The 21,789-nt window shown below is 31.3% G+C and overlaps 2 protein-coding genes across 2 annotated transcripts; one reads left to right on the top strand and one right to left on the bottom strand.

Annotated features, from left to right (window-relative positions):
• Positions 1–2,451: 2,451 nt before the first annotated feature.
• On the top strand, positions 2,452–4,346 carry LOC132696059 (transcription initiation factor IIB). Its single transcript, XM_060660609.1, has 6 exons — positions 2,452–2,536; positions 2,592–2,702; positions 2,754–2,887; positions 3,019–3,210; positions 3,376–3,707; positions 4,052–4,346. The coding sequence occupies exons 1-6, from the start codon at positions 2,520–2,522 to the stop codon at positions 4,211–4,213; spliced, it is 948 nt and encodes a 315-aa protein (XP_060516592.1). The 5' UTR covers positions 2,452–2,519; the 3' UTR covers positions 4,214–4,346.
• Positions 4,347–4,720: 374 nt separating this feature from the next.
• Positions 4,721–21,789, bottom strand: LOC132697120 (uncharacterized). The gene is made up of 18 exons (XM_060662411.1): positions 21,571–21,789; positions 18,865–19,064; positions 18,069–18,332; positions 17,477–17,687; positions 16,048–16,248; positions 15,785–15,943; positions 15,567–15,707; positions 15,100–15,251; positions 14,873–15,041; positions 14,299–14,445; positions 8,740–8,946; positions 8,479–8,665; positions 7,975–8,098; positions 7,622–7,922; positions 7,359–7,569; positions 5,634–5,782; positions 5,235–5,574; positions 4,721–5,181 (listed from the first exon to the last, which is right to left on the bottom strand). The coding sequence occupies exons 2-18, from the start codon at positions 19,062–19,064 to the stop codon at positions 5,024–5,026; spliced, it is 3,321 nt and encodes a 1,106-aa protein (XP_060518394.1). The 5' UTR covers positions 21,571–21,789; the 3' UTR covers positions 4,721–5,023.

Raw genomic sequence — 21,789 nt, 5'->3', positions numbered from 1 at the left:
TTAGAAACTTTGACGAGGGCACGGTTTCACGAAATAAATGGAAGGAGAGTTTTTAGTTTCGCCTTAAAAAAAGGCGGATCGACAATTCTAAAAGTTTCGTTCGACAAGGAATGCGAATACATAAACATTTTGACGGTCGACGAGAAATATATTTAAAAAAATGGTAATGCGCAATAGGAACACAATGTTTTTCCATTTATCTACAAGGTGAATTAAAAATAACCAGGCATCTTAAATATTTAAGTTTCAGTCAAGCTCTGAAGATGATTGGCGGAACGTCGAAAACAGCGAAAAGTTTTGTAAAAAGCATTACAGTAGCCTGTGGAAGTTTCTTTGAAAAATTACCTTAAATATTGCCATAATTTAGTTGCTTGCTGCAGTCAGGATTCTGCACCAACTATATGAAGGCCAAAAATAGTGAGCATTTTCTAATGAATATATTACTAAATTCATTTTTCTTCATTAAAAATTGTGGATATTTTAAATCTAACCCAATAAGAAGTTTATATTAAACTTTATACTTCATATACAGTTAGCATTAACAGTTTTTCACCAATTTTGTATAATGCTTAAACAAATTGATTTTTTATATCACCCTGTATATCTCACAAAATTAACATGGTGACAGATTGGTGAGCGAGAATGCAAAAGCAAAATTCTTAATTAATTTTAAGATGTCACTGTTTTTGACAACTTTTCTTAAACCTAAACCGGATCAAGATCTATCGTTTGGAAAGAACAAGAAAACAGTCAGTATCAGTGAATGTATTCATATTGATTTGCAAAAATGTACCCAAAAACTGACGGTCTTGGAAAAAGTACAGTATGCAACTCGTTTGGTAAATTTTTGAAGTCACTCGTTTAAACTTGTGACTCAAATGCCGTTTACCACACTTCTGCATAATTATTCTCAATCGGTATCAATTTCGAAATGCGCATAAGTTTATTGCAATACTCCGAGATGGCGGTGTTTTACTGCTCGTCTTGTTTTCACCATATAGCTATTAGATAATATAGTGGGCCACTACGTTAAAAATTGAAGAGCCGCAGGCGCCTTTGATATTTTCGTAGAGAAGAAAATGATTTTCCGCGCATGCCTCTACATTTCACCCACTGATCTGCACTTTGCGCCAATAGGAAACAGATTTCCAACTCATTTGCCCACAACATTTAACGAGATCTTATTCGCGATCACTCAGCGAGCATGTTGCGCATGCGAATTTTTAATGGACCTTTTCAAATTTTTGTTTCGTAGTTGCTTCTTAAATTTCTGTACTCTCTGCATAGACACGGACACTTTATCTTTAATAGCCAAATTGTCACGTTACCAAGAAAAAATAATATTAAACTCGACTTCTTCACTGGCACCTTAAAACTGATTTAAAATTATTATATTTCAATATATATTTATTTAAACTATATAATAATATACTATATATATATATATATATATATATATATATATATATATATATATATATATATATATATATATATATATATATATATATATATATATATATATATATATATATATATATATATATATATATATATATATATATATATATATATATATATATATATATATATATATATATATATATATATATATATATATATATATATATATATATATATATATATATATATAATTTTTTATATTTTAAATACGTAATCAAAGGTGATTTAATTGTATTTTTTAGACAGATTTAAATTAACCAAAAGTCATAACTGTCCCGAAAGCTATGTAATTTGGCCAAGTTTGGGTAATGTCCACAAAATGGCAGTCTATTTGTTTATTTTTTCTTATTCCATAATAATCCTATTGAGGATCTGTCATCAGCGGCCATGCTGGTTGTTGAATTCCGCAAGGTGATTGGTTAGAAACGATACATATAATCTTGTTTTCATTGTTGCTTCATAGATTTCTGTATTATCAATATTAGGAAGGGCTTCTATATCTCTAGTAGCTATGTAATAATGACCATAAAAGGTTTTTCCTTCTTGTTACTAATTAGTTGAAATCGGCGCAGTTTATGAACAAAATATAACCCAAGTCAAAGCAACAACACATATAAACGTTAAAGTTGGTTCGTTTTCTGCAATAACCATGTACAATGTACGCGAAGAATATTGTAAAAGAAGATGTACCATGTACCAGATAAATAGCCGAATAATAAATAACGTGAAATGTTTGAGCTGGATCAGGGTACGAAAAAATAGCCTTTCGAGCAGAGTGCGTTCCAAATTCACTAATTAGATTATACGATGTCAGTAAAATAGCATCCTGTATATAACATTATTTCCAAATGCCCTGTAAAATTCAACATCCTTAAATTCAACCGCTTGCGAAATGATGCGAGAGATTATCATAACTTGTTCTTTTCTAGGCTTGGCTCTGGTCCAATGCAATTTATTATACGGTTAAAATTATTAAAAAGAAGACAACTAGAGTATAAATATTTATGCTGTGGCTTAACTGGAGTGTGATACTTTTCCATGCATAGGTTTTCAAAATGGCGGCTACTTCGAGGTATATTTGTATTTTGTTAAATAAATAAGCCTGTATTTAATTATATTTGTTTCAGGTATGATGCCAATAAGGTGTGCTGTAGTTCTCACCCGGATGCTCCATTAATTGAAGATTACAGAGCTGGAGACCAAATTTGTTCAGAGTGTGGATTGGTTGTAGGGGATCGGTATTAAATAATATTTTTTGCAACAATCAGATCTTCTTTTTGTTATTTTAGAGTAATTGATGTTGGCTCAGAATGGAGAACTTTCAGTAATGAAAAGAGTGGTGTGGATCCTTCTCGTGTTGGTGGACCAGAAAATCCTTTACTTGGTGGATCAGACTTGACCACTATGATAGGACCAGGAAGAGGTATGAGCCTATGCCAGTATCAGATTCGAAATATTTTTTCTTTATATAAGAAGATGCAGTAGTTATGTAGACATTGTTTTTGGAATTTAATTTTTTCCAAAAATTCTGTGTATATCGTATGTTATTTTTAGGTGATGCAAGTTTTGATTCATTCGGGGTTGCAAGATACCAAAATCGGCGGACTATGAATAGTTCGGATCGTGCTCTAATAAATGCGTTCAAGGAGATTAATGCTATGGCAGATCGAATTAATTTGCCTAGGACTATTGTTGACAGAGCTAATAATTTATTTAAACAAGTTCATGATGGACGTAACCTGAAAGGTAACACAAACACATTAATTTTATATTGCAAACATATGACTTTTGTGTTTTATGGATTAATAGACAAATCTCAGTGAGTCAGTGTTTATTTTAATTGATAGACAACATTGTCAATTTTGAAATTATTGTTGGCCACTTTGACATAATACTTGTTATTTATCATAGGACGCTCAAATGATGCCATTGCATCAGCTTGTTTGTATATTGCATGTCGTCAGGAAGGTGTACCGAGAACATTCAAGGAAATCTGCGCTGTTAGTAAAATAAGTAAGAGAGAAATTGGACGGTGCTTTAAGCTAATTCTAAAAGCACTCGAAACATCGGTGGATCTTATAACAACAGGAGACTTCATGTCCAGATTCTGTTCCAATTTGGGCTTGCCTAACATGGTTCAAAGGGCTGCCACACATATAGCAAGAAAAGCTGTAGAATTGGACATTGTTCCAGGTCGTTCTCCCATATCAGTGGCTGCTGCAGCAATTTACATGGCTTCACAGGTAAAATAAACCATAATTTGTAATTTACCTGTCATATTTCTTATTCTTAGCGATGCATTTGATATATTATCTGTTATATCAGCAATAACAGCAAATTGAAAAATTTTGTGAAACACAATATTACTCTTTTTTTATAAAAAATATAGACAAGTAATGGTGTAAGTTCATTTTCATGGATGTCAAAAAGTGTCAAACAAAAATTCCTCAAATAAGGTTTAGCTTTAAAAAGCATATATTTTTCGGTATATTGATGAATTTCAGAGAAAAATCCCTTTCTAATTATTATTCTTATCTGACCACACAGTGTATATTAACAATAAATAACAAGAAATATGTTCCTTCAGGCCTCTGAAGACAAGAGAAGTCAAAAGGAAATTGGAGATATAGCTGGAGTTGCTGATGTTACTATAAGACAGTCATACAAATTGATGTACCCACACGCTGCAAATCTATTCCCACAAGATTTTAAGTTTGCCACTCCAATTGATCAGTTGCCTCAGATGTAATCAATTATGTTATGTATTTTTTGCCTTTACTATGAATTATATTTTAGAATTTTATATGTTTTTAGGAATATATTATAACTTAATAAAGGATATTTTTGTTAAATTTCTTAATTTATTTTATTTACCTTATCTATTTATAACAATTAGGTAAGTAATTTGAAAAACTGGAGTGTGTTATGGTCAGTTTTGCAACATTTTTTCTACTCAAGGGCAATTCAAAATTACTTGGTGTAAAATATGTTTTTTTACATTATGTACATTTATGTATAAGAAAAAAGTTCAGCTATAAACAAAAAAAAACATATTGAAAAACCTAAATAATATACTTTCGTGATTTTTTAAAAATTTGGTAAACCTTAAATCACAGTAAATTAATTGGTTTCTTTTTTTTTTTAATCTATTTTCCATGTTGTGCATTCCTATCTTGGAAGCACTATATATACCAAAATAAGTTTGCAAGTGATTATGGTAAAAAAATTGGCATTTCAGCATATCACAAGGTGTTTTAATGAAGAAGTTGTCAGCATTTGGTTATTTTTTAATAAATTCCCTTTACCTAATAATCAAGAATATATGGTATAAGAAATCCCTTTTATCTTAAAACACCATTTTTAAATATATGCTTGATCAAACCCATTTTACCTCTCATATTTCGTATTCTTAGTGATGCATTCCATATTATATTATCTGTTGTTATATCAATAATAACAGAAAAATGCAAAATTTTGTGAAAATTCACATACACTCTTTTTATTTTGCACAGCAGAAGTGTATGCCAAACTTACATTCATTGCTTTAAATAAAAATATGTCAATCTGCAGATCTTGATGACATTCCATATATTATTTTATTCACTTCTTCAACTACTTCTGTATCAATATCTAAATCAGAACCATCCTCAGAATTATCTGACATGCACTCAGGCAACTTTCTGACAACTTCATCAGCATCAACTTCAATAATCTTCTCTGAAAATAGAATAGATTTGTATATATTCATTAGTCAGAATAATTTCAGTTACCATCGTCCAAATTAATTGTCTTGGAAGATTCTGCCAATAGATGAACATTTGCTCTCTGATACGCGCCTCTCTTAATGCTTGACAACATTCTACTACTATAACTCAGAATATTTTCTGAATCAGACGTTTGCGGTTCATCAAAAACTTTCTCCTTGATTCTAGCTTCTTTCAGTAGCTCTTCTTGAACTGCATCAATCACATACTTATTAGCAATTTCACGGCATTGCTCGGTAAAACTAAGCGGCAGCCATCCATTTTTGACATCATATTGAACATTTTGTAAAGATTTGGGTAATTTCGATAACATATCTTGGACCTCTGGTATTAAAATATCGCAGTACTGAAAATCATAGGGCAATTGGGAATTCTTATCTTTAAATAATTTAACAAATTTTTTACCTGATAAAATACCTGTCTTGCTGGAGGTATATCATTTGGTCTTAGAATATATGAACGTTCCAGGGAAGTATTGAAGTCATATGAATTGAAAGAACCGATTGAAGAGTGTGCAGAGCTTCTTTTAGGTGGAATCTTGACTTTAGTACCTTCTATAATGTGTACGTCAAATAACCATTAAGAAATACGTTTAAGTTCATTAAATTAATTAATTAAAATTCAAATGTCAAAAATGTGTAAATGTGAAAATCACCGGAATAAAAAATCTTTTTACCTGGATATACACATTTTGAGGATCACTGCTTGGAGCGGAGAAAATGCAAAATGCAATTTTTCCAATAATAAAGAATTTATTGAATTTTATTGCAAAACAAAGACTGTCGGGCTCTTTTCGACACCGCACGTGTTGATTACACATTGCAAAGGGGCTGACCAACCAGGTAATTTACTGCCTTTTTATACATTAACTATTACTTATAAATTAACTGTTGCTTTTTGTATTTTACATATTCATGCAGATAAAATATTTATTGGATGGATAGGCATGTCAAATCAGTAAAACACCAGCTCACAGGGTGAAAATTGCAAGGACTTAACTTTTTTTTATTAACGTAACATTGATAGTAAATATTATATTTATAAAAACAAATTATTCTTTTGTACCTGTAGCACTCACGAAATTGGAAGCTACCTCTGGTTCTTTGACAGATTCTGTTGGGGCTAAGGTTATAAAGTTATGCCAGTAATTGACAATAATTGAAAATCCTAAAAAATATTTCAGAATTTTCATAAGCAATTTCGCTAAATTTGAAAGAGAACTGGATTTGTATAAATTAGAAACACATTTAATTCCAAAATTAAAATACTGTCCGATAACTTCGATAGATGCTGGGCGAAGTTTTTCCATTTTTAAAAATATGTTTACAGATAAAAAACCCAATTTTTATTTGGGAAATTAAAAAAAAAAGTTATCAATTGTTTAAACAACTGCAAAGAATAGTTTGTTAATTTACCACTTGTTTGTTGTGTAAGTTGCTATTATTTAAATGTACTGTTGAATTATTAACAAGTATAATTGTTTATAATCGCAAATAATATTTTGTCACTGTGAGATTATAGATTATACGTTTTGCAAATTGCTATGTAAGTATCCATGTGTGCATCTACGAATAAAAAACTTTAATGATTTTTTTTGTTTCATTTATATTTATTCAAATAGGTAAAAAATTATGGGATTTCAAAAGAACGGGTTTAATTATAAAGAAATAAATCCCGTTTTATAAATTAAAAATGCTTATTTGCATATTTCGTATTTTGAAAATTTTATGGATTATTGGGGTTTTGGGCTAGCATTTTTTCCGCTCCTTAATGATAACCTATAAGGTCGCCTTTGTTAAAAAACGACCTAACTCCAATTTTATTGCTTTTTTTGAAAGAAAAAAACTCATTTTTAAACTACAAAAATAACATTTACAGGTCACACACAATATACCTGTTTTTCTATTGCCAGGCAACATTAAAACCAGTTTTTGTTCACCTGCTGTAAAATATACACTTGCACATTGCAAAATTACAAAAATACACTATTTTAATCCTATTGAGGTAGTGTTATTGTTTTTATCTTTATTGCAAAAATTGTAAAAATAGCACTTTAAATACTTAATATTTCTAGCAGCTTTAATCTAGCAAGTCCTGATACAAAGATTTGAAAGTAAAACATTTTCTTACCACTGGTTCTAATTCTGAAATCTAGTGTTTGATATATTCGAGAACTTAAATCCTCTAATGGATTATAACCATATTTAATCCAGCAAGCCATCCAAGGACCATTAAGACAATAATATGCTACAGATGGCAGAACTGTCTTGATATGATCATGTGCCACACCAGTTTTGTGAGTAACAGCTACCTTTCTCCACACTGGTCTTTCATTGAATAGCTGAATTGTAAATGCAAAGTTGAATACATTCAAACAATGATAAGCAAATTACCGATTTCACCAAACAGTATTGTTTCTGCAAAGTCCTTTCTTGTATCTGTTCCATAACATCTATAGGTGGCTGGTCCGGTATTTTGATATTTGATTTGAAAAAATTTACCCTTATCGCTCTTCCAGTTTCTTTTGATTTATGAGATGTATTTCTTTTATTATTTGCATTTGGTATAACCCTTTCTGGCCGAACTAAGGAATTAAACAATTTGACAGAATTTGAGGCAAATTTCACTTGTGGAAGGTCATATTTTGAAAAGCTGGGTGGTATAAAGAAGGCTGGAATGTTTCCACCTTCTTTCCTGAAATTACTTGCAATTAATTTCAAGTAAGAAACTTGCACATTAAACTCACAAAAACCATTTAAGATTAGGAATTTTTTCAGAAATGAGATTGTTGTAAAAGTTTTCAATTTCTGAATCTTGTTTTTCTGGATCCTCTTTACTTACCAAAGGAAGATACTGATAGTCAATCATTCCTAAAAAATATAGTAAGCTTTTATGAAAGTGAATTTGATTTAAACTGGCAAAAACTAGTGAAGACAGGATGGCCTAAGTCAAGATCAACAATGTAGTGAGAACACATTTACAAAGAAAGTTGTTGTACTGCTCAATGTATTTCATAACTATTTAAAATGCTTTATAAGTGGAGTATTCTTCCTTCCATGGCATCAAAGTGCCTACAAGAAAATTTCACAGGTGCTTAAATAATGCAAGTTTAAAAAATATGATCATAGCAATTTATTAACTATAAATAGTAGCCCACAAATGCAAAGAATCAAATGGTTTTCTAAATATGGTCCATTCCTTTCGTGCTAACTACACAACAGGGTGATAAATGTTCTGGATGTTGACTTACTATTAAATTTAAAGTTTATTTTTGAAGTCCCTACCACTTCATAATCATATGACACCTGTCTATTGCGAGACGGAAAAACTTTAATCAATATACCAACATTTGAATCCCGGTCAGCAATGCATCCTTTGTTAAAGAAGTTTTTAGGGTGAAATTTTAGTTCCAATTTATGTTTGCTTTCCGCTATTGCCTATAAATCAAATTAAAAATGCGACAAATGTAGCCTTAACTAATTTCAATAATTTATTAGCATTTTGTACTTACGTTTTCAATTTTGTGCAATCCACCAAGTGTTTCGACTGCATTATCAAGATTTTTCACCCATCCCGGATATTCTACTCTAATAAGGGTAGATTTTGAAAAATCGTATACATCTTTTTCATTTGAATCAATAGTTTGGTTTTCACTTGATTCTTTGCAGCTTTCCATTAGCACATCAGTTATAAACCACTCACATATTTCAGCTACTAGCTAAAACTATAGTATTCTCTATGGTTACTGGCAGATATATAGGACAGAGTGATAGCTTTTTTTTAAATAAAAATTACATAATTTAAGGTTGTCTACGGTTTCTTCTTTTTTTTTTTTGCTCGTTACTATGCGGCCAACTTCTTTTTAAGGCTGACCTTAGTGGTTAACCGCGGGAATTATTTCAAAGTTTTTGTCCAAAATATTTTTCTTGGAATCAGTTATTTCTTAAGCAGTTAATTTATGATCTCCTAAACTAACTAACTAGACGTATTGCAGTTCAATGAACTTGCGCGCAATATCTGTATGTTACGTGCAATTAAAAATAAATAATACCGATCAGTGATTTGTTTAAAATTTTGATATTAAACTAACTTATTGAAAAGTAACGCATATTTTTGGTCCGTAATAAGATCCGCAGTTCGCATGCGTATTAGGTTATCCTTTCTGAGATTTGACGTGTTTGCCTTTGTTAGCCTATGTTAACTGTCTGCTCTATTTCTTGCACATTGTACCTTTCAGTTTCGGCCGATCAGTATCTTACGAAGTATGCTAAAGGTCAAAACCCTTATTTAAATTTTAAAATGTTGGGCGATGACATTTATATGAAAAAAGTTTTCAATGGAAACTTTCCCCAAGAAAAAGTGAGAAAAATGAGCCGAAAAAGTTTGGAAAATTTGGTGTTAAAACTTGTGATGGCCTGCAGTCCTGATGGCGCGAAAAATGCAAAAACTTTTGAGGGTCTATATAAAGGGCTGTGTTCCAAGGAGATACGTAGACCATTGTGGTGGCCTCGAGAAAGGTTAACTCAACAAAAATTATTTGGACAAAAACAGTATTTCATGGCCAGCATGCGGTATTTAGTACTCAAGTGTAGCGAATTTTTCAAAAAACAAAACAGGACTCTTCTGCAACAGTTGTATAAAAATGACGAAAATTGTGTAAAAAGTGGAGTGAAAAGGGCTTTAGATGGTTGGGATTATAGTATTGTGAAATTCAAGCGGAGAACATTGGTGCCAAAGAATTCTTCATGCTTGACAGTAAATGATTGTAGCGACACTTTGATTTTCAAAAGGATTTTAATACCGTTAGAGGATATTCTCAGAGTATCAAAACCTAAAACATGGAGCCAAAATGATTTTTTAGGTATTTTTGGTTTACAAAATGTTTCTCAATATATCAAAGAGAAACAAGTGGCGTATTTACCCTATCCGCATCCAGTTAAATTTTGTAACTCTTCAACCATACCATTTTCTTCAGATTTGGGTAAAAAATTAATGAAAAGAGATAATCATCACTTTTCTGAATCATCCTGCAATCAGAAGTTGGAAAAACTTGAATGGTACATTAATAAAAGATCTGAGAAAACAAATTTGACCCATGTTGACTATGAGGTGACTTATCAGCAAAAAAAGGGATATCTGGAGAGACCTTACAAGTTTCCAAGAAGACAACATTCAGGCAATATAGAATTACATAAAATTTTGGAGATAGTTGTTCATAAAGAGGACTTGCTTACTTTGAAACAAAAAATTGATGCTCAGAAATCAAAGCTTAAAATCAAGTTACAAAGATTGCCAGTTGCAAATCATAAAAGAAAATATCCAGTAAGGTATTGTAATATTGGTAAGTGAAATAGTTTGGCAAAAATATCTGTACCTACCTGAAAAATTGTATGTGATTATTTAGTTTGCATTTTGTTCAAGCTACATAGCTTAAAGTTCTGTTGGCTTATATATTTGCACCAAAATATAAGAGTGTTCTGCAAATACATTGCTAGAGAAAACCCACTTTATCTGCTGCAATGGAGCCATTTTAAACCATTTGTAAACCATTTGGTCTTAATAATTAATAAAACATTTTGAAGCAAGTCAAGGAATTTCATTTGTTTAGCATATAGGCTAGTAGCTGGGCTTAGGATTCTCTCACAAACCAATTTTTTTAGCCATTTGTGATGTTTAAAATTCAATTTTTTATCTAGTTAACTCTTCCGTCGGTTCTCTTGTTAAATTGTTTTTAAAAATTTTGAAGTTTTATCTGCAAATTGTTTGATAATTGAGTAGTGATTAGGGCAGCAGCAATATTGACATCCTTGTGGGCAGTTTTTCTGGCATTATTATGGCATTAGAAAAAACGTGACAGACATTGTAATTTATGGCATTAGTGGTTGAAAATTAGGCAGTGTGGGTTTACAAAAGGAAGATTAAATACAAAGTATTTTTGTTTTTAAAGCAACTTTTATATTATATATGTTGTTCATATACAGAGTGCTCAGTTTTTCACACACAGAGGCCATCTTTTAAAAATTTAATAGAACATCTTTTATTTTAGATGGGTATGGATTCCTTATATAAAATAAAGGTGAATATAATCTAAGCAGTTACATATTTTGTCTGTCATTTTTATTTTAGAAAATACCATAATAAACAAAAAAATTTAAATTTTTACAAGTTTTATAAGATCTTATATTATGTTCCATCTGTATTAGACCACGAGAGATACACGATATGTTATATATCTATAAAGAGTATGGTCCCAGCGGGAAACAGAACAATAATCATGGAAAAAGCTTTGAAAGTGCAAATTAAATTATCAAAATTTATCCCCCAGAATAATTGTCACAACACAGTTTTTGGTGGTTATGACAACTAAATACGTTTTTAGGATCACACTTTATATATCTAGTTTCAATTATTTAAAAAGGGTACTAAAAGGAATGACTATTTTAATTAACATTCCAGTTTAATATCAAAAATAGTGTTGGAAAAACATGGCTAACACAAACTAACTAAAAGATTTGTACATTGTTTTTAAATTAAGAAATCTTTTGTTGACGTTATCAAAATATTTTTTCCTAACCAAACTGCTTTATCCTACTTGCATTTGCTTCGCTGCTTTTGGCTGTAAGACGGATAACCAAAGCAATGCCTTATTGTTATAATGCGGTCGGCAATGGCCCAACAAACCTGCCCATTTATATCTTTTGTTCTCAAATTAAAAATTCAACAAATTTGAAAGTTAAGAATTAGTTTTTAATGCTCGTATTGTTTACAGAACTTGTGGACCAAAGTACCATAAATAAATTATCACGAACTTATTTTTGTTTAAAAATATTCATATAGCATACATTGTTTAGCACAAATGTGCATAATGGAAATGGAAATAATTTGTTGTTGAGATTTGATTTAAAATAGTATTTTTAGTTTTATGACTGACATATATGTTAAGGTTATTGTACATTAAATATCGTATGTTATATGTGATATAATGTAAGTACCATTGTACCTATGACGCGTAGATCCACAGAATGTTTGTATTTTGTATGTTAATGTACATATTCATGGGACAAAATGTTAGATTAGGACTATGACCAAATTTAGTTTGTCATCAGTTTTTATATTTCTTTGGAATTGATGGTACCTTCTGTATCCTAATATCCTAATATGCAAGACAAGTTTAATTTTTTCGTACTTTAACCGCAAATTCAAAAATGTCTGTAGAGTTGTGTTTTAGGTTTGTTTGTTACAATAACACTTGATAGATCTAAAAAACTTCAAAGCGAACGCAAAAATGTATACATGTGTTAATGAATAATATTTTCAGAAAGAAATTCATGCCATCTTAGAATGAAAATTGGGCCATATTTCTGCTAAAAGGCGAGCTTTTTTTTATTACTTGATATAATTAATTGAATTAATTTGAAATTTAACTTGGTTTGTGCAAATGAAATTCTTTTTTGCTTCTGTGGAATGTTGCTCAAAAATAATAAGATATGACACGGACGTTATTTTATTATTTTTGAAACATAATATATTAAAGACTTTAATGTGAAACTGGCCATATGAAACCTTTGTAAAATATTTTGCTAGGTTTGTTTTTATCGGCATAGTGTTTCTTGTTTTCAACAAGAAATGTTTTCATATTATTATAAATATATAAATTATTTTGTATATTACCTGCTATATTGAGTATTTATGGACATATATTTAAATAAAGATTTTTTTTAAAATAGTTTGTGAATTTCCTTACTTTTATATAAAATGGTTTATTGAAAGTGCCGTTTCGCAATTATTGACATTCCAACTTAACTTTTTACTACCATGCTCTTATTATATGATCGATCGATCACTTTTTTTGGAAATTTTTTCAAATTAAAATGTCCGAAGTTTTCTTCATTGGCTTGTAAATAATGGAAATATATTATTTAATTGTTTTTTCGGGGCTTTCCAGCAAAACCTGGAAAAGTTGGGGAAATTAGAGGTTGATACTTTTTTAAATTTTAAATAATAGAGAGATTTACAGAATTGAAGAATTTTTCAGAATAGTGATAAAACCTCATTCGTTTTGGTTAATTGCAAAGTGACTACGGAGTGATTCAATGAATACTTAGCTACTTTCATGGTTTTAATTGATTTTGGTCGAGTACTGGTACTATGTGCATAGTACTATCTGGATTTGGGTCAAAAATGGTAACAAAGCCTATTTGTTAGTACTGGGTTAACCATAGTGATCAAAAATAATTTTAATGCTCCTAGGTAAACTAGGCCTATGTCCGACAACGAAATCCAGCGGAACCGACCGGAAGTTCCCATTATATTACTATAAAGTTTCTAAAATAGGTAGCACCAAATAGTCACATCTCAATGCCCCAAATTTTTATTTTACATTTTTTTTTGGCAAAATGCGTTTAGAATGCGGTAAAATACTTTTTCTAAACTTATATATTTTTTTTACCTTTGAAACACTTAATATACATTTATCATCTACAAATCCTCATGCCAAGTATTGATGGTTGACACTTCCGGTAGGAAAATCAAAAATTTTCAAGTCATATCCCTTCAGTCCCTTAGCGCCTATACTCGTAATGTCGGATACCGCTTTAACCCCATTGAAATCAACAATACTGAATATTTCACTAAGAGCATGTTGTGTGTGTATACAGGTTGGCAAATTTCAAAAAATATATGCGTTGATAAAAAAAAGGACGGCGCTGACCCGATGGGGATATAACAATCTGGAGCGACTGATCGTTCACGATTAAGGTGACGTATTTGTTTGAAAAATGCTATTCAAAATTAAATTGAACAAAAATAAAATAGGATAAAGAGTAAAGTAAGAGTAAAAGTAAAACATGGTCAAATCTCCAATTCTTTACAGTGAAAAACATATTTTACTAATAATTTTTTATATAATAGTATAACTTAATACTGTAGTGCGAGGTGTAAATTAATGGATTACAAAATTGTTTAAACTATTTTTCGAACTGGACAGACTTCATAATATTTTTATTTTATTTGAGCTTCTATGACTATGTTTCATATTCGATAACAAACCAAATTCGGATATTGCTTATCTGACAGACTCTGAATTTTCATTAATACAATGGTACCAGTGGCATTTTGATGCTGCTTCCTTCTGTTTACTCTTCTTAATAGAGCACAAATCTATGTGAGCGCATTTACTTGAATTTGATGGGTAAAGGACCTCCAGTTGTTTGTAAACCTAAAACAGTAATTTTTTAATTAATTTAATTTTTATTGTTAATTTAATTTCAATATTTTGACATTTAGCATTCAGATTTTGAAATTGAGAAATTAATTATTAAATTCTATCGAAATTCTTCGCAATCTTTACCAATGCTATTATGTGTGTAATCTAAATAGTTTTCTTTTGACTTGGCTTTGTTCAAACAGCAAACTTCTATCGAAAGGACTTTTTACTTTACAACTACATCTAAAAAATTGACCTCGGTTATTTTAAGATTGACATCGCGAAATTGGTTAAAACTATATAATTATTACTTTTCATTTTTAGCATTTGTTTAAGTCCTTTATCAATAACCTGTCTTGCTTACTTTAATTAGATTATCATTGATTTGAAATGACCATATATCGTTTCTCTACAAATTTACTTTTGTATAAGATATCACCTGTCTCATACGTTCCAAGTTAATTTTACTAGCAGTCACGTGATCAATCATCGGTAACGGGTAGTCTCGACCAATAACGCATTTGGCCGTTTGTTGAGTACTTTCTGGAGCTATCCAAGGTTCGTGGATATATTCGACCGGGATGCTCTTTAACACCGGCAAATATTTTCTACAAGCAAGTTAGATCTACGTATTACCGATAATACTAATACATTAAGATGGTTCACCTAATATAATCCCCATTTGGGTCGGCCTTTCGTCCAAACTTTATCGGACAATAGCAGTGTAAAAATTGTTGGAAAAAACTTGAACATGACAACCACATCCACATTCCCGCGTTGACCGACCAGTCCGCATCCAATAGTAGTTCTTCAAAAACCTGAAATTTTTTGTATTCCACAATGTGTTACAATTTCTTTTAAATACATACGTTTACTTTTTTCAGTATAAATTGAAACAGTTCAAAAATCTTGTTGTGCCTAACTAATTTACTAACAAATGCAGTGAAACCATAGGCGAAACAGAAATAATCAAATGATATAAAAAATAGGCGTTACATAAATTATTAGTAATGTGTATAGTAAATAGTAATATATAGTTAGTGACTTCTTTAATAAATTTAAATTAAATTTTCAGATCCGTTAAGTTTCATGCTGGCTTGTTTAATTTTACCGTCGTGTTTGACAAACAATACCTTCATTCCTTCCTCCCACGATATCCACAGGTCGCCGCGTGTCAGAAAGCATGCAACTGCATGTCGAGCGATATGATGAATCCAACCTTCTTTCCTTAACTGTGTCATAATTGCGTCGATCCAGGGAAATCCCGTTTGTCCCTAGTAGTTGAAAGCCGATTAATTAGCAAGCAGTTTTGTGGCTTGGCAAAGCAGCTATCATTCTCCCGGAAACTTACATTCGCCCATTTTGATAGAGCCTCCGCGTTTTTGTCCCAAGGAATTTGGACACATATTGGATTTCCCAGCATTTTATCGAAGTTTGGATTTTTCGTTGCCGAGCAGTAAAAAAATTCTCTCCAGAGGAGTTGTCCGTAGAGCGAAAGAGGGGGAAATGCCTACAAGCACAAGTAAATGAGTGTATTCTTATGATTAAATTGCAAAAATGGAATAAATGAAATTCAGGGTGCTTCTACTTTTCTAGATCAGCGGATGTACGAACCTTTTTCATTTTCTTGTAGAGCTCTGTTAATTCGTAATAAAACAATCTAGCAGATAGACAGCCAAATCTCAAATAAGGCGACAGTCCAGTTTGAGAAGGTAGTAGAGACTGTGGGGTCATTTTGGGCCTTCCGAACGAAGCAATCCAAGCTTTCCTTTCCAGATGTCGTTCCAGTCGCGCCAGGGCTTCAGATTCTCCACCCTGGCCAAATATAATACAAGATGGTTTACAATTTAGGATTAACGAGGATAAAAATGTTGTTCACTATAAACACAAATTCAAAACTCTCGAAATCTTGAATTCGCAGAAGCTATTTGCTTAATGCAATAAAACTTAACATACATAATTTTGTGGGGATTGAATAGCGGCTAAAAACAAAAAGCTTTACCATTAGACATCACCTACTAAGGATTGAAAAAATATAATAGTTTTGTAGTTTAGGTAGAAGCGATTCAATTTTTAGTGTATTTCTGAAATAAATTTGACACAAAAAATATGTAGCTATTTTTATTATAAAAGAATTTAATTTAATTTAAAAAATAAAAGTTTTATAAACTACACTTTAGGGAGGAGTTTGTATAGGTAGGAGCAGAGCGACCATGTAATAAGCCAATGTCTGAAAACGTTTATAAACGGATTGGACACTATATTTTTTCAACTGCTGTTACGAAAAAACAAAACAATTTAATAAGTGAAGTGTCAATGCTATCGGTATATTTTAAGTACTGATAGTATTTTGACTTTTGTCGGTTCTGACCAAACGTCATTCAGTGAATGTACTTATGCTATTTTGCAAAAATGCACCCAAAAGCAAATGATTCCAGAAAAAGCATAGTACGTATGCGTTAATAAACTTCTTCAGAAACTCGTTTCCTCAACACTCGTATCAATGCGGTTCGCTCGTACCAAAACATGCACGTTGCTTAGTATTCTATATCGAAGTTTGTGGATATGTTAATTATTTTATCTTTTTGTTATTTTTTATGTAATTAATTTGTAACTGTTCAAAAGCATTTCATAAAATTTCGATTATTAACCAATACAATTTGTTACTGATAAATTTACTTATACTAATGGCTACTCAAGTAGCACAGTAACATAATAGCAGAAATAACTATTGGCAGTTAGGTAATATATATATATATATATATATATATATATATATATATATATATATATATATATATATATATATATATATATATATATATATATATATATATATATATATATATATATATATATATCTGAGATGACTAGGCAGATAGACCTCATCGTGGTCGTCTAGCTGCAGAATATTCCATGTGTCGTATCTATTCTTTCCTTTTGCCAAAAACTTTTTAGTTTTGATAGTTTGTTGCTCTTGTAACAACTGGAAAGAGCTTGGTATGATCACAGGAAACGAAAAAACTAATAATAGATTAAATACCTGCCAGACAGATGGATTAAGGTTTTGCGTGTCAAATCCGAGTTCCTCCAATGTCGGAACTCCATATTTTTCATCGTGGTCATCCGATATCGGTGTAAAGGACCCGTTGACCGTTTTCGCGCATATAGTTGCTTCTGGTTTCGCAGGGGCGTCAATTCCGGTGATTAAGGTTAAAAACTGATGATACGTCAAAGGAGCTTTGCCACCGTTCCTGGCAAAAATTCATTTCGATGACGAACCAAATACCAAACATATCTAAGTAACTAAAACTAGGTTTGTGAAACCAATGTTTCTGCGACATATTTGAAAGTAACAGACAAAAGCAAAAAAAAATAACCTGATGATGGTGACATCAATTTCAAAAGAAATTTAGCTAGAGCCGACCATTTTATTGTGCTCAATAAAAATAAGTTATCTTTTCCCAGGAAATCAAAAAAGTTAGTGCAAAGCAGACCAAACCCTGAAAATATTTATTTAATTAACTTACTTTAATTAACTAAAATTGCTATCGATACGTATTATATGAGGTATTTAAAACGCTATTAAAATATTCAGATTCGGAATTTCATTGCTTAATGTTTTATATACATACCGGTCAATGATTACCTCCAAATTGTACAGTGTGTGGGAAACTTTCTGGATGACATTAATATTAAGTTCTTTACATAGGGTCGTGATGTTATTGTCTCGTACACGACCAAAAGGTTCAGGGTCCTCCTCGAAGGTTAGCGATGTTGTACCCCATTCACGAAATAGCTTCGGCAACGCGTCAGCTGGCTGACCTCTGATTACAAATAATCGCGAATTGATCTTTTGTAAACTGCTATCCAAATCTTCCAAGCACTGCAGTAAAAACCTGAAATTCGAATTTGAATTTTCCTTGAATTTCTAGGCTAATCCAATATACAAAGCTGAAACTATAGCAGCTCAATATGGACACTCTAAACGGCTAGCGACCATATGGGCTGTTTTCAGAAATTTATATCTGCAATACTAAAGAATATATTTCGACATAGATTTTAGTAGTCGACAGTTGATTTCTTGTAATTTTGTAATTTTTGTTATACAGAGTGGTGAACCTTTTGTTTGAATTTTATCTCTTAATCTATTAAATGCATTACAAGTTTGGGGTTAATTTGACGTCAGTTTGAAAGGTAAACCTTTGCCAACACATTCTCATTCTCTTTTGTCTGTTTGTGAAGAAGGTCATGGATAGTTACAACATCTATTATCTTTCGGAAATAAACATTACCTCTCGTTTCTCTAGAATAAATATGGTTTGTACAATAATTGTTACCTGCAGAATACGTAAATAAAATTAATGGCAGTTTCCGGAATGCAAAATTTTTTAGCTTTCGGCAAGAAATATCTCTTGAAGTTAATCTTACCTCCATTTGTTGATGCTCACGTTTGATGATCCCGCAAACCAAGGATCGAGAACAAACACGCATCGAAATGTAGTGGCCCCATCCAAACCGCTTTGTAACGATGGATTATCGTGTAATCTCAGGCATTTGCGAAACCAGTGAACCGTATGCTTTTCAGATGAAACATCGCTGCCAGTGCGAGGTTTGTTGTCGCCACTCATCTAAATTAACCAAACGTAAAATCGTAGTAAAGGGCTTGAGCTGAGGGGGAAAAATTTATTTACTTAATTATCATTAGCTTAGTAATGGTTTTGGACATTCCATATCTGTACTACCTTTGAAGTACCTAGCAAAAACAAAAACAAACCTCCCAATACGAAGTAGACGAATTATTGCAAAAGCAATGGCAACCCAAACCCAAACGCAGTCTTAGAGTTCCATCTATTTGGTACAAGCCATAATTCCAGAGGCTGATTGTTAATCACTAGCATAAAATTAATGTGTATAAAAAATAAGTCTGGAATTAAAGGGGTTCAATACAAATACAAATGTTCCATCTATTTGATACAAGCCATAATTCCAGAGGCTGATTGTTAATCACTATGTGTATAAGAAATAAATGTGTGTAAAAAATAAGTCTGGAATTAAAGGGGTTCAATACAAATACAAATACAAATTCAGTATTTTTGTATTCCCAAGATCCCTATCAGTTCTCTGAATTAAAAAGTTGTTGAACAAGTGGCCATAAAATTCCTAGTTAACAAGTGAGAAATCATAAAGTATAAAGGCAAACCCACACCGAATGGCCGTTAATTTCAATGACACTTTTCGATACTCGAATTACTCCAGTTTAGAACTGTTTTTATACAGTTGACACTTTGCTAATCTTTGCCAGGGACTAAAACCGAAAAGTATTTTGTTCGTTTCCGATCGGAGCGAAGACACACCCAGAAAATATCGTTTTAGTTTTCGTGAACCGAAATGAAATAACGGTAAAAACTTTTTTTTTATATTTGAAAAATAATTTATGCTTTTCAAAACTTAAGTGTTACAAATTCCAATACAATTATCATTATTGAAGTAATGGTTTTGACATTCCCAATCTGTACTATCTTTGAAGCACCTAGCAAAAACAAACCTCCCAATACACACGAGAATAATGACTATCACAAAAGTGACAATTAACATTCAATGATAATAATTTCATTTTAGGCGCTAAATGCAATGGACAAATAAATATTCTCTAAATACCTACATTAAATAATAATTATGCACCAAGTGTTATAAACAACACTTTAATACACCAGATTCTGAAGAAGATTAGCAACGTGTTGCATACTATACGTCTAGCAAAACGTATAGAAATTTGGTATTGTTCATCATCTGCGAAGATCACCTTCCTCTAGAAACCAAACAGTTGATGAATGATTACAAATAACGAGAAAATAGTTGCAGTGATATAATAATTGAATATTATTAAAAGTGAAGAATTTTTTTTCTATGGCAATTACACTTTCTTGCTTAATAACTAGTTCCTGCGTGGTATGAATTAGTTTAGTTATGTTCCGGGTGATTTTAATTTTGACTAAATAATTACTGGGAAATAGTTTTGCTTCTTTTGACTATAGATAAGTTTTTTTGGAAATATACATATTGTTGCTCAGTAAAATTTAAATGTTGTTCAAACTATATATATATATATATTTAAGACCTGCACTATTCGTATGATTATTGTTCTGGCAACAGCCTGATGCTTGTTGGATATAAATACCATTTAGAAGAATTTCCTTGTTCTTTTTAAATACAGTTAAAATAATGGAGTTATCAACTTGCTTTCATAAACTAAATTTGTCATGAAAAAAAATCAGGCCAGAGTCAGAGTTTCGTATTACTAAGAATAATATAGGAAACTGAAATCGAAATTTCTTGCGCTTCTTAAACTTATGTGAACAATACCAACTGCTGCTTGGTGAATAATACATTAAACGCGGTAAAATTTAGTTTCCCCTTTTAAGTTCTCTACCGCAAAAGCGTGAGTCGGGTTTCAAATATAGGTTAGCTGGGATGTTACTTCATGAAGGAAAACATAAGTTATAAATGTATAACTCCATTTCGTTACGGGTATATAACCACGAGCGTTCTGTTCTGAACAACATTGACTATAGATTCGAAATATACTGTTATTATTTGTTTAGATGTCCAGTAGACAGTGTTTTGACTGTCAAAGCAAAGCTGAAAACTTTTCAAATAAATTTTAAGACTTATTTTAGATTTATTTTTCACAAAAACGACACCAGAGATTTTTTTAAGTTTTTTTTTTAATAAAGAATGTATTTCCATATGTTGCGACCAATCTAATTTTACCCAATGAAGAATAATTTTTTGCTTTGAAAAAAATGTCAATGGACATCCCATGTGGAAGTCATTAGGGCAAACATAAAACAAAAATTTACAGTTTTATTTGTTTTTTTTCCCAATTTCAGAAATCAGTCATTTGGGTCTTTGCTCCTCTGCTTTCGCAACTCTGTTAACCACACTTTTTGTCTGTGCAAGCAGTATTTAAATGATTTAAAAGATTGGATTTATTTCCGCCAATATTCTTATTTCCGAAAGTTCCTATACAATGAATCTAGTAACATAGGGTACAATTTTTCTCAACTGATCAGTATATAGGAAGAAAGTCTTGGGTAGCATTAGATTAAGATAATTAAAAAAGTAGGGCTTTACCTCGCCAAATTATCCTTTGGTTACTGTGGGCTAAGTAATTTCTAACGTCCCAATTCCTAAGAAAAAATCACATGGTGTAACATTATGTTTTTTTAACCAGACTGGGGCTAATTTTCAAATACCGGACACACTCACAGCTTGAAAAAAATATATTTAAGAAATGCGCGAAGACGGACAAAGAATCACTATGAACTCTTTTCGATGTCAATTTCACAGCAA

Source organism: Cylas formicarius, unplaced genomic scaffold (genome assembly GCF_029955315.1).
Source record: "Cylas formicarius isolate icCylForm1 unplaced genomic scaffold, icCylForm1.1 PGA_scaffold_1__22_contigs__length_36826433, whole genome shotgun sequence".
Taxonomy (NCBI): Eukaryota; Metazoa; Arthropoda; class Insecta; order Coleoptera; family Brentidae; genus Cylas; species Cylas formicarius.
Note: the sequence above shows the minus strand (reverse complement) of the source record. Positions and strands in the feature narration are given on the sequence as shown.

Excerpts from the sequence above, each read along its gene's own strand:
- LOC132696059 (XM_060660609.1), top strand. Across the intron at positions 3,211-3,375 it reads TGATGGACGTAACCTGAAAG|GACGCTCAAATGATGCCATT; the intron begins GTAACACAAACA and ends TATTTATCATAG. Across the intron at positions 3,708-4,051 it reads CAATTTACATGGCTTCACAG|GCCTCTGAAGACAAGAGAAG; the intron begins GTAAAATAAACC and ends ATGTTCCTTCAG.
- LOC132697120 (XM_060662411.1), bottom strand. The coding sequence starts at position 19,064 with ATGAGTGGCGACAACAAACCTCGCACTGGCAGCGATGTTTCATCTGAA. Across the intron at positions 16,249-17,476 it reads TTAATCCATCTGTCTGGCAG|GGTGGAGAATCTGAAGCCCT; the intron begins GTATTTAATCTA and ends ATATTTGGCCAG. Across the intron at positions 14,446-14,872 it reads ACTTGGAACGTATGAGACAG|GTTTACAAACAACTGGAGGT; the intron begins GTGATATCTTAT and ends TTACTGTTTTAG.